Source organism: Macaca nemestrina, chromosome 13, assembly GCF_043159975.1.
Source record: "Macaca nemestrina isolate mMacNem1 chromosome 13, mMacNem.hap1, whole genome shotgun sequence".
Classification (NCBI taxonomy): Eukaryota; Metazoa; Chordata; class Mammalia; order Primates; family Cercopithecidae; genus Macaca; species Macaca nemestrina.
Window position 1 is genome coordinate 3,464,697 of NC_092137.1, and position 13,790 is coordinate 3,478,486.

The 13,790-nt window shown below is 48.8% G+C and overlaps 1 protein-coding gene across 2 annotated transcripts in view; it reads right to left on the minus strand.

Moving 5' to 3' along the window:
• Positions 1-13,790, minus strand: part of EIPR1 (EARP complex and GARP complex interacting protein 1) — a 173,019-nt gene that overhangs the window by 130,281 nt on the left and 28,948 nt on the right. For both annotated transcript variants that reach the window (XM_011768755.3, XM_011768754.2), the window contains one exon: positions 8,990-9,122. In XM_011768755.3, the coding sequence (XP_011767057.1) occupies positions 8,990-9,122 (133 nt within the window). The remainder of the gene's footprint in view (positions 1-8,989; positions 9,123-13,790) is intronic.

Genomic DNA, 13,790 nt, shown 5'->3' on the forward strand with positions numbered 1-13,790 from the left:
GAATTAACATATCCATCAGCTCACACAGCTACTCGTTCTCTTTTTCTGTGGCAAGAGCAGCTACAATCCACTCACTTAGCGAAAATCCCAAATATGATACAAGACAATCAACAATAGCCCCGCTGTAAATGAGGTCTCCGGCCTTCTCCATCCTACATACCTGCTACTTTGCATCCTCAGACCTACAATTCCCAGTGCCCCTTCCTTAACCATGTAACCGTGGTTTTATTCTCAATCTCTGTATACTCAACGTGTTTTGCTGTTAAACTCCATGGATGAGCTATCCTGTATTTTTTTTTTTCTTTTTGAGATAGGGTCTAACTCTGTCACCAGGCTGGAGTGCAGTGGCACTATCACGGGTCACTGCAGCCTCAGACTCCTGGACTCAAGTGCTCCTCCTGCCTCAGCCTCCTGAGTAGCTGGACCCACAGGCACATGCCACCACACCCAGTTAATTTTTAAATTTTTCTTGTTTCCTTTTTTTGGGTAGAGACACAGTCTTGTCATGTTGCCCAGACTGGTCTTGAACTCCTGGGCTCAAGCAATCCACCCACCTTGGCCTCCATTTCTAAGGATAAAAAAGAGCTCCCAATGTATAGACAAGAGAGAGAGTGGGGAGTGGGCCAGAGCTACAGAAAGACACAAAGGCAGAGGGACGTCACCTGGGAAGCCGTGGGAAGCTGGTGTGTTGGCACCAGTTCCTGGAACTCAGACCTCCAGGTCCAAACATCTGTGCTCACACCTGTCATAGCAGGACTACCTCGGACGGGAAGCACATGAGTCTGCCTCACACTGAGACATCCCTCTCTAAGGACCATTTCCACCTGGGGTGCCACCCCTACCCCCTGCTCATCACATGGGGTCCACCACATTTAATGTTCTAGGGGGTCAGCCTGGGTTCCCTGGATCAGAGACCACCCACCATGCTCTAATGATCTCGGGGCACCAGCCTGGGCTCCCCTGGATCAGAGACCACCCACCATGCTCTAATGATCTCGGGGTACCAGCAGGATTACCCTGGATCAGAGTCTGATCACACTCTTATGATCTGGGGGCACCAGCCTGGGTTCCCCTGGATCACAGCCCACCCACCACGATCTAACGATCTCAGGTGCCAGCCTGGGATCCCTTGCATCCGAGCCCACCCACCAAGCTCTAGTGATCTTGAGGCACCAGCCTGAGTTCCCTTGGATCAGAGACCACCCACTGTGCTCTAATAATCTCAGGGCACCAGGCTGCACTCCCCTGGATCACAGGCCCACCCACAGCACTCTAATGATCTCGGGGCACCAGCCTGGGTTTCTTTGGATCAGAGTCCAGCCACCACACTCTAGTGATCTCGGGGCACCAGACTGGGTTACCCTCGAACAGAGCCCACCCACAGCACTCTAATTATCTCGGGGCACCAGCCTGGGTTTCTTTAGATCAGAGTCCAGCCACAGCACTCTAAAGATCTCGGGGCACCAGCCTGGGCTCCCCCAGATGAGGGTTCCATGACCATTCTCTAATGAACTTGGAGTACCAGCCTGGGCTCCCCTGGGTCACAGTTCCATGACCACTCTCTAATGATCTCGAGGCACCAGCCTGGACTCCCCTGGGTCAGAGGTCCTTAGATATTGACAAGGTTCCCCTCGGCGAATTCCTGAAGTTTAGGAGTGAGGAACTAAATTCCATTCTTGTTTTTCTATAGAAACCCACAAAGTGCTCTGGAGTGACCACCACTCAATGCGTACAACCTCAGCTAAATGCAGGAGTTAGTTTCACTCTGCAAATGTGTTTTTCAAACAAGGTGTAAAAGTCTGTGAAAATATTGAGAGAGCAGTAAGAGAAGTGGATGAAAGTTTAAAAATGGCTTGCACCAGTATAAGCGATCAAGTTAGGACATGGTTACGAAGACACGAAAGGGGAGACAATGGAAGGTCCAGAGCAAAGGGGACACAAAGCCAGACCACTGGTGCCCTCTGCTGATTGTGAGGCCACCACACAGAATGTCACCAAGGACGGTGTGAGCAGAGGCAGGCACACACTCATGAAACAGTGTGAGAAGAGGCAGACACACCCACCCAGGAGACACAGAGCAGAGGTAGGTATGCACACACTCACAAGACAGTGTGAGGAGAGCCAGGTATGCATTCATGAGATGGTGTGAGCGGAGGCAGGAGCACACACTCATGAGACAGTGTGAGCAGAGGCAGACACATGTACACTCATGAGATGGTGTGAGCAGAGGCAGGGGCCCACACTCATAAGACGGTGTGAGCAGAGGCAGGGACACACATTCATGAGATGGTGTGAGCAGAGGAAGGTGCACGTATACTCATGAGACAGTGTAAGCAGAGGCAGGGGCACACACTCATGAGACGGTGTGAGCAGAGGCAGGGACACATACTCATGAGACAGTGTGAGCAGAGGCAGGTGCACATATACTCATAAGACAGTGTGAGCAGAGGCAGGGGCACACACTCATGACATGGTGTGAACAGAGGCAGGCACATGTACACTCATGAGATGGTGTGAGTAGAGGCAGGGGCACACACTCACGAGACGGTGTGAGCAGAGGCAGGGGCACACACTCATGACATGGTATGAGCAGAGGCAGGCACATGTACACTCGAGACGGTGTGAGCAGAGGCAGGGGCACACACTCATGAGGTGGTGTGAGCAGAGGAAGGTGCACGTATACTCATAAGACAGTGTGAGCAGAGGCAGGGGCACACACTCATGAGACGGTGTGAGCAGAGGCAGGCACATGTACACTCGAGACGGTGTGAGCAGAGACAGGGGCACACACTCATGAGACGGTGTGAGCAGAGGCAGGGACACACACTCATGAGGTGGTGTGAGCAGAGGAAGGTGCACGTATACTCATAAGACAGTGTGAGCAGAGGCGGGGCACACACTCATGACATGGTGTGAGCAGAGGCAGGCACATGTACACTCATGAGATGGTGTGAGCAGAGGCAGGGGCACACACTCATGAGACGGTGTGAGCAGAGGCAGGCACGTGTACGCTCATGAGATGGTATGAGCAGAGGCAGGCACATGTACACTCATGAGACGGTGTGAGCAGAGGCAGGCACACACACATGAGACGGTGTGAGCAGAGGTGTGAGCAGAGGCAGGCACGTGTACGCTCATGAGATGGTATGAGCAGAGGCAGGCACATGTACACTCATGAGACGGTGTGAGCAGAGGCAGGCACACACACATGATACAGCATGAGCGGAGGCAGACACGTGTACACTCATGAGATGGTGTGAGCAGAGGCAGGCACACACACATGATACAGCGTGAGCAGAGGCAGGCACATGTACACTCATGAGATGGTGTGAGCAGAGGCCGGCACACAATCACGAGGCTGTGTGAGCAGAGGCAGGCGTACATGGTGTACCCTAATTCAGAAACATACATTAGAAATTAAAGCAGCAAAGTTGGGTTTTTTTTATGTTTATCTGAAACATATGCTTTTTTCTCAATGAACCTTAAGAAAACCTTGGGTGAAACAAGTTCTAAATTTAGGAAGTGAGATGCATAGAAAGGTCAAGGCCTGCTGGCAGCACATTCTGAAGTGCACATAAACTGGGGAGGGAGGTGACTGGAAGTACCCGGCAGCTCCGAAGGGAGAAATCCCAAGAGAAATATATCACTCATGTTAATTCCCTGCATGACCAGGCGTCTTTCAGGTGGCAACACCACAGCCTCTCGTGGCTCCAGGTCCGATTGAGACCTGCAGGTTGTGCTGTTATTTGCTGTGTGTGGAGGCCTGCGTGCTCCTCGGAGGCCAGCCTGCCACCTGCCACGTCCCCACCTCCGTGTCCGACCCGCGATCTACTCCCACAGACCAGTCACCGTGGAGATCTCTCCTGTTCCAAGTACGTACAGTCCCGTCGAGACAGCTTCTACCCTGGCCACAGTCACTCCTTTCGCTTTCATAGACATGCATTTTTCTTATAAAATGATCAGAAAGGAGAGTTAAGTTGTTATTTAAATCTTCATCATCTATGTAGAAAACATTCCATGAGTTTATTGTGCTACAACTCCCCCTTTCACCAACTCCAAGAATGTCTTTTTCACAATCATCACGGGTAATAACTGAAAATAGATCAGCAGCAGGTATAAATCCCTATCAGTAATCGATGGCAATCTGTCACTTGTTCCTTGCATGGATAGAGATTTAAGCTAGGAGATATGGATGTATGGTTTAATCTGAAAATGTTTGACTTTTTAGGATACTTTAACGTCATGCAAATTTTCTATCATTTTCTAAGACAATGTGAAGAGAACATCACTCTTCAAGGAGACTTTGCCTGTGAGCACCAGATCCTCCAGATCCTTCAGCTGTGCATGGGGAACTCAACACTGCCGATCCTGACCACCCTTCTTACGGACAGTTAGGGTACAGAGAAAGGGTTTCTTGCTTGCATTTAAAAAAATAAGTCACGAGCTCATCCACTTCTGCCTATTTGTGATGTTCATTCTAGCACGTGTGCTTGTGTGCACAAGAGTTCTACCACACTGCAGACTTCCACTGATTAGAAGAGATTCAGTGTGGAGCAATAAAGACAGAACGTAAACACTGTTGCTTCTGACAAATAACCAATAGCAACATCCTAAAGAAGAGTGAGGCCCTCCAAATGAATTGTTTCTAGACACTCTCCCCAGAGGCCCCGTCTCCATGGCTGCTGTCTCCCTTCCTCCCCATAAGACCCATGGAAGGCCAGGTGCAGTGGCTCACACCTGTAATCCCAGTGCTTTGGGAGGCTGAAGCAGGCAGATCACTTGAGCTCAGGAGTTCAAGACCAGCCTGGGCAACACAGTGAGACCTCATCTCTACTACAAATGTTTTTAAAAATCAGCCAGATATGGTAGTGCATACCTGTGGTCCCAGCTATTTCGAGAGGCTGAGGTGGGAGGATTGCTTGAGCCTGGGAGGCAGAGGTTGCAGTGAGCCAAGATTGTGCCACTGCACTCCAGACTGGGTGACAAGAGCCAAGAGCGAGGCTCTATCTCCAAAAAAAAAAAAAAAAAAAAAAAAAAAAAGCCTGAAAAAGGATTTCAGGACATCTGTGAAGGAAGACACGGAAAGCAACTTTAGAAGAGGGCAACCGTCTGCCAGAAAGAGGAGGGTGCTCCTAACAACTCACGCCAGTTGGCCCTGTGATCTGCCCGCCCTCTCCACCTACGGTTCTACTTCCCACACTGCCTGCCCCTGCCCCACACGGGGTGTGCGCCAAAAGGCGTGTCTCAGAAGCCCTCGGTCTCTTCATTAAAAGATGCCAACCGTTCACCAAAATACCACACACACTAACGGAAACAAAAAGAAGGAAGGGCTACAAAAGAGGAGAAACAAAGAAAACACGTGTGGGGCTCCAAGGACAGCAGACAACAGGAGCTTTTCTATAAGCACAGCCTAATAAACAGCACACCAGGAACAGACACACAGTAAACGCCGCAAGAGGCCTCCCAACAGCCCAGGCAACGGCAGGGGAAAAGCACAATGGGAGAAAACGCTATTGGAAGACAAGGAGGATACAGTGCAACTCTGATCTTTGCAAAGAGATTTGTTATAATGAAGGGATAATTTAAGCAATGTCGTCTAATCTAAGTTTGTGGTGCTTTTGGATTTAATTCATATTTGATTCATTGCAATGTGGAAGCCTAGTGATTTAGAGGCAAGCTAAGTGCAAAAACTACAGAGCACAAGTACGTTTGCAAAACACAGGAACTCTCTAGAACGTTTTCCCTGCACTGGGTTATGCAGAGCAAGCTTATGTCTGTGACTCCAGGCTTTTCCGGAGGCACCTGAAGCCGGAGGGCCTGGCGGCGTGCCCCATGGGCGCGACCGCTGCTGCAGATGACCCGATTCAGGTGAGACACAGCGCCACGCGTGCTTCGAAGGGCAAAGAGCCAGGTTAAGCACGAGTCAAGTAGCTGTGCTGCTCTTTCCTGATCAGAGCAGGAACTCGCAGCATTTCTCACTGGAAAACAGCCTTCCCTGCAGGATGGAAATCTCAGTTCTGCCTATGGCAGGAATAAAACAGAATTCTTGGAACTTAGACATGAATGTTGTAGAACAATTTTGTCTTTCTTCCTCGAGAGGCTGACAGATTAGGGAAATACTTAACAGAAGATCCATGCTGCCTTCGAAGTCTGGCAGAAAGAGTCAGTCTCTGGAAGCCACGACTGAAAATCACGAGATCCAGGGTAACTTGAAGGACGCGATCAACTGATGCCTGTGGATGACCAACAAGACCAAGATTGCTCGGCAACTATGTTAGTTTTCTGTTGCTCCTACAAATTGCCACAAACTTGGCAGTTTAACTCAAAGCCCACTTACAGCTGGGAGCAGCTGAGGGTGGTCCCAGCAGACAGCCAGGAGACAAGCCTGCATCCTACAACCCCAGGAGCCACGTGAGGTGAGAGCCCTGACACAGCCTGGCAGGGGCCTGGATGGCAGCCTGGAGACCCGAGGCCAGGGCCCTACGAAGCCACAGCCAGTACATACCACTGAAGAGGCGTGTGCTGTTGGAAGCCACTGTGTTTGTGGGAATTCCTCTGCAGTGTATAATGACTATGGAAGCAGGGGCCGCGGTAATAAATGCCTGAAATGCAGGAGGAGCTCTGGTTTCCAGCAGTGGGTAGAGGTTGGGAGGCTTTTGAGGAGCCACAGAAAAAGCAGAGCGTGCCTGGAATATCCAGGGGGCAGAAAGGCCATGCCCTGCAGGTCGTGGAGGCAGCTCCTGTTGTGCTGAGGCTGGTCCTGCACTCAGGGGGTTTCCTGGTGGGGGGACAGGGCAAGGGTGGAGAAGAGGGCAAATGCGGGAAGAGCTATACGATGGTGGAGTAACTAAAAGCCCAGCGTCTCCAGCTGGAAAAGGCGCTGAAATGAAAAGCCTAACTGATATGGTTTGGGTCTGTGTCCCCACCCAAATCTCAATCGTGAATTGAAATCCCCACGTGTCAGGGGAGGAACCTGGTGGGAGACGACCGGATCACGGGGTGGATTTCCCCCTTGCTGTTCTTGTGACAGTAAGTTCTCAGAAGATCTGGTTGCTTGAAGGTGTGTGGCTCTTCCCACTTTGCTCTCTCTCTCCTGCTGCCTTGTGAAGAAGGCCCTGGCTTCCCCATCACCCCCACGGTGACTGTGCATTTCCTGAGGCCACCCAGCCACGCTTCCTGTTAAGCCTGCAGAACTGTGAGTCCAGTAAACCTCTTCATAAATTACTCAGTCCAAGGTAGTTCTTCATAACAGTGTGACAATGGACTAATATGCCAACTGTCAGGAGGGTGTGCCCCTAAGAAAAGGCTGAGGATGGGCCACACTGCATGTGGTTAAAGCCTCGTGAAGATCAGGAGGTCAGAGTGCAGGCCTAGGAAGGGTCTCTCAAGAAGCGGAGGAAGCATCTCACAGATCCTCAGGCAGAAGAGAGAGTGAAGGGTGAAGGGTGAAGGGTGAAGGTGAAGGGTCAAGGGTGAAGGGGGCAGTCCCTTGGCCGTCTTAGCAGGAGACCGAGGCAGAGATCGTTTCTAAAAGATCTGCAGTTAGGCTCTTGTCTGAGGAAGTGAAGCCTCAGGAAATCTACTGAAGACCCACAGATTCTTGAGAAACGTGTTTCTGCTGAGACATTGTCAGCTTGGACCAATCGGCACAGACAGCAGACAAAACACAAGGAGGCTCTCGGATCCCCAACCTCCCGCTGGCAGGAGGGAGGCGCACAGCCACACTCAGCCACAAGCCACAGTGCCCTCCAAGTGGAAGGCAGGGCCCTCAGAGAGTGGACACAGGGCGGCTGTGAAGTTAAAGTGGAAGGAGGGCTGGGCACGGTGGCTCACGTCTGTAATCCTAGCATTTTGGGAGGCCGAGGCGGGTGGATCACCTGAGGTCAAAAGTTCGAGACCAGCCTGGACAACATGGTGAAACCCCGTCTCTATTAAAAATATAAAAATTAGCCAGGCATGATGACGTGCACGTGTAATCACAGCTACTCGAGAGGCTGAGGCAGGAGAATTGCTTGAACCCAGGAGGCAGAGGTTGCAGTGAGCCCAGATTGTACCACTGCACTCCAGCCTGGGTGACAGAGCGAGACTCTGTCAAGAAAAGAAAGGAAAAGAAAGGGAAAAGGAGAGGGAAAGGGAAGGGAAACATACACAGAACTCGGTGAAAGCAGAATTTTAGATCAGGACGTCCTGGTGACCAGCCTGACACACAATCCCTACACATCAATATTCTGAAGCCAGGGTGTGAGAGGGAAGATCAGACAGAATGCAATAAAAGTATCTAAACAGTCATTCAGCCTGTGGGACAAATGAAGGCAACATTTTAGAAACTACATATCAAAAACTAGAAAGAATTTGTTCTGGCTTACATGGTAAAGAAAGAGATCCTAGGAGATATTTCTCCATAGAGCCAGAATTCAGAAAGGAGTCATTGACGATGACCAAACAAGAACTGGGGAACAGGGAGCCTCAGTTCAGTGACTCAGGCGTCTGCATTGACACAAACTAAGGTCCCAGAGCCCCAGAGCCCCGAGAGCCTGGAGAGCCCAATAGCAGGCAGGAAGAAGCCTACCAGGCGTATACCAGTCAACGCGCGTGTGTGCATGGAACTGCCCTTACCAAAGAGGACTGGAAGACGGTCACCAAGACACTATAGGAAAGAGGTGAAGCCCTGCTGCTCCCTGCAACGTAGAGTTTCTGCATCAGGACGCCTGTGTCTGCCTCGCCAGAATCTCCAGCACCGTACTTCCCTGACCAAGGGGTCAACGTTCCTGGAACAGCTGATTCCAGCTTCAATTCTTAGAATCTTAAGATTCTAATAATTTCTGCAAACATCTACTCACAATATCACAGCTTCTCTGTGTATGCAACACCTTCATTAATGGCTAAATCTTTTAAGTCATGTGTCGACCCATTAGCAATACAAAACCAGTCTTAGGAAATACCTCCAGTTACCTCCAGTGACCAGGTACCTTAGAAAAGCTGCACTTACTTCTGTTGTAGCAGGTCGCCAGCACGCCTCTGTCTGCAGGGCTAGCGCTAATGTGCCAGATTTCACCCGCTTGATGGAGGAGGACATTTTTATTTATAATGTTGTTTTCATCGTCAAAATCTATGATGTGGATCTAGAAATACAAGAAAAGAGCACATCAGGATCTCAAACACTTTCCTCAGTACCTTCATCAGACGTCATGATTACAAAGAATAATCACATGCACATTTCATGACAGATACATCTTTAATTGATTGTTATTATGCCAACAGTATGTACTTCTATAATTTCTTACTGGACTCCTCTCCAAAGACAAGTTAGAAAATCCCTGTGGAACATTTTTAAGATTGCAAGCTACGTAAGATTGCCCTCTGGTCACATCCAGTCTTAAAGAAAGAAGGCACCAAATGCTGTGTCTTCAAGTGGTTCTAAGACTGAGCCACTGTTGGTGTCAAGGCCAGAGCTGCTCAGGGCTGTCCCTATCAGCAAGGTCCTCCCAGCCTGCTGCATGGCTGCTGGGGAGGGCAGGGGCAGCAGGCCACGACTGCCTAATTAGGTCTGGGACTGACCGTGCCTGGCCCACTCTGTCTATAGTGGGCAGAACTCGACTCATATGTCAGACATGATTAAGGTGGGAGAGAGTAAGAAAGGGCTGTATATTCACACGCTTTTATTCTCTTTTCAAAAACAAGTCCAACAGCCACTGGTGCCTATTATCTTATGACATTAAATGGTATAACATTTTAGCCACTACATAAGAAAGTTAAATATACTATCGCCATGCTTTCCAGGATAACTTTTAGAGGAATTGAAATGTTCACATTTAATTTCTTACCAATACCCAAGTCAATGAGAAAACGTAATTCCTCTTTTAAAAGTAAATCTGTACTAAGAAAAATTGCACAAAAGATTTATATCCAAGTACGTTTACTATGGCATTGATTATTGTAATAAAAAAATTAGAAGTCACCTAAATGTTTAGCAATAGGAAACTATTCAAATAAATTGCAGTATTTGAGGGTAATATAATATTATGACGCCATTCGGTATACTGCAGACTACTCAGTGGCATGGAACGATGTAATATATATTTTAGAAGATAATATAAAAAAGAAACTGTACGAATGCTACATCCTATTCTAGTTTGTTTGTTTTTAAAAAGTATGCGTGTCCAAACAAAAAACTAGCAGGTGCCTGAATGGTGTCCGCATGGTGGAATTGTAGGTGGTTTTCCCTTACTTCTTTGTGCTTTATTTATACTTTTAACATTTTTGCCTAATGAGGTCTGAGACTGACCGTGCCTGGCCCACTCCGCAATACGTTTGCAATCAAAACAAACATTAAATGCTATTTTTAAACTGTCTCCACAATACCCAGTAGCACCTACACGTCACCCAAGCCTCAGATGGTCCTTTCATTATTTCCAGCTGCTCCTCTCAGGGTCTGATCTGTGTCCCGTCCAAATCTCACATCAAATTGTAATCCCAATGTCGGACGTGGGGCCTGGTGGGAGGTGACTGGATCCTGGGGACGGGCCTTCACGAATGGGTTAGCACCATCCCCACTTGGTCCAGTCCTCACGAGAGTGAATTCTCCTGAGACCTGGTCATTTAAAAGTGAGTGGCATGGGCCGGGCGTGGTGGCTCACGCCTGTAATTGTACCACTTTGGGAGGATGAGGCAGGCGGATCACCTGAGGTCAGGAGTTTGAGACCAGCCTGGCCAACATGGTGAAACCCCATTTCTACTAAAGATACAAAAAATTAGCCGGGCGAGGTGGCAGCGCCTGTGGTCCCAGCTACTCGGGAGGCTGAGGCAGGAGAATGGCGGGAACCCGGGAGGCGGAGTTTGCAGTGAGCCCAGATCGCGCCACTCACTCCAGCCTGGGCGACAGAGCGAGACTCCGTCTCAACAACCACCACCACCAAAAAGTGAGTGGCATCTTCCCCTCTTCTTGCTCCTGCTTCTACCATGTGAGGCGGCTGCTCCCTCTTCGCCTTCCGCCATGATTGGAAGTTTCCTGAGGCCTCCCCAGAAGCAGATGCTGCTATGTTTCCTGCACAGCTCCAAAATGTGAGCCAAAAAAACCTCTGTTCTTTATCAATCACCCAGTCTCAGTTATTTCTTCACAGCAGTATAAGGTCACCCCGAGGAGTCATTCTGGACTTGCTCAGAATGGAATTCATACCCGGCCAGTGCCAGAGCCGTGTGAGCTGAGCCAGAATCTCCCAGGAGTAGAGCGGGGCCGCCAGTGCCGGGTGCTGGGGCCAGGGAGCAGACAGACATGGCCGGCCTGCCCGCTGCAGAGCAGGAGCCCGGTGAGCATGTGCGCCCGCCCTTTCCATTCGGGGCCACTGCAGTTCCCACAGCAGGTTCAGAAACATTCCCAGTGAACAGCTTCCAATTACAAATCACACATCTAAGAACCAGGGAAATGAACACAGCACTTGTTTTTATAAGTGAAACTTTACTGTACTCTTTTTCCTTCCCACACCCAAGGAAAGTTTACCTATGAACAGTTTTTTTCCTCTGTGGACCTGTTACACATTTATAATATACTATTAATTATTAAATAATTACTCAGTGATATTGAGAAAAATATTTGGCAGAAATACATATGTCCTATGATGCCACATCTCTACAATTGGGGATAGACCCTACAAACACCAAAGAAAAGGCAAGTGCAAGAATTTTCACAGCAGATATATTTTTGATAGCCAAAGCAGTAAACATCTCAGATGTCCATCAACAACAGAATGGGTAGGCCAGGTGCGGTGGCTCACACCTGCAATCCCAGCACTTTGGGAAGCCAAGGCGGGTAGGTCACCTGAGGTCAGGAGTTTAAGACCAGCCTGGCCGATATGGTGAAACTCCGTCTCTACTAAAAATTTAAAAATTAGCCGGGTGTAGTGGCAGGCGTCTATAATCCCAGCTATTTGGGGGGCTGAGGCAGGAGAATCACCTGAACCCAGGAAGGGGAGGTTGCAGTGAGCTGAGATCACGCCACTGGCACTCCAGCCTGGGTGACAGAGTGAGACTCTGTCTCGAAAAAAAAAAAAAAAAACCCACAATAGAATGGGTAAATCAGTTGTGGTATATTCACAAATGCAATTCTCAGAGTAATGACAAGTAACAAAAACACACGCACAGACAACGCTGAGTGAGAAAAATCAGACACGAGAAGGAGCACCTTGTGCGATTACCTCAGGCAAATGACAGAGACCATTCACCGCAGGCCTGGAGTTGGCCCAGACTCCAGGAATCTTAGGGGACTGCTGGGGTGCCCTCCATGGCAGTGACACGGGTGCACGTGGGTGTGGGCGCGTGTGCGTGCAGGTGTGCACCTGTGTGTGGGAGCATGGGTACATGGTCTACACGTGTATATGCGTGGTTGTGCATGTGTGGGAGCACAGGTATGTGGCCCACCTCTGTATGTGTGTGTGTGGGTGTGGGGGAGGTGCAGGTGTGAATGTAAGTGTGTGTGTGAGGGTCTGTGGGTACACGGGTATGGTGGGTGTACACGGGTGTGAATGCACGTGTGTGTGGGTGTGAGGCAGGTGCAGGAGTGTGGGAGGTGTGTGGGAGGGTGTGGGTGCATCATGGGTGTGGGTGTGGAGGGGGGTACGTGGGTGCGGGGAACTGGTGCGTGCATGTGTAAAGATGCCCCCAGTAGCATATTCTGGATGTGTGCACTTGGATGCATGTTAAGTTATAGTTATACCTTACAGGCAGAAATGCATTAGAATAAAAACTAATAACAAATACATGAAGAAAATTCATTCTTTATTATAACCAACAACTTAAAAATTTTTAAATGAGAATTTCGTGATACCAAATAATATTTACTATATTAGCCAACTTCTTCTAAGTGATGGCAACCAATACAGGGAATTCTATGATAGTATTGGTCCACGTTATAACTTGTCCAATTCTTTTATAAGGTTCATTATAATATGTAAATAAGAACTACATAAATGTTGAAACTGAAACAATAATTTGATTTTGTGAAATCTGCCCCAAAGAATAAATGAACAAAAAAAGGTGTATTATGAAATGTTATATAGCTTTAAAAGTTATGATTAAGAGCAATTATTAATACCAAAAATGTTACAAGAGTATTAAATTTTAAAAGCAGGCTATAAAATGGCATGTGATTATATAATACCATCACACAGGAACACAGACCACAAGGGGATACAGAAAATTAGAAGTAATTTTTGTGTTGCTAGGGAATTTTTTTCCTCAGCATTTTTCACATTTCCTACTTATCAGGAAATCCATTAGCACTGAAAAAAGGGACGCACTTAAATGTACTACTTTGCAAATCTGCTCCTCTGAAATGCACCAGGGCAGCAGGCACAGCCAGCGGTTTTCTGGGTGTATCTTCAGGACAGTGCGGCGAGGCCCCCACACTGGCCCCTCGGCCTGGCTGCAAGTCTCAGCAGACCCTCTCTCCTAGTCTCCTGCCTCCCCACAGGCTCTGCCTCTGGCTGGACCCACTTTCTTCCCATAAAGCTGTTTTCCTTCTCACGGAGACACAAGGCACAGCTTTCCAACGGGACTCAGCTCCTCTAGGTTCACCCCTTCCAGCCAGCAAGCAGCACAGGGCAGAAGGGGGATCCATGTTCCTCCCAAGCCCATGTCTCCTAATCTGGCACACTGCAATAGAAATGGTCTTGTATAACCTTCATTGCCAAGCCTGATGAGTCTTGAGATTTTCCCACATCCCTTATTTTATGGTTGATTCATAGAGTAGCGCAAAGTACACATCTTCACGCACTGCTTTAACACGGGGCTGTTCA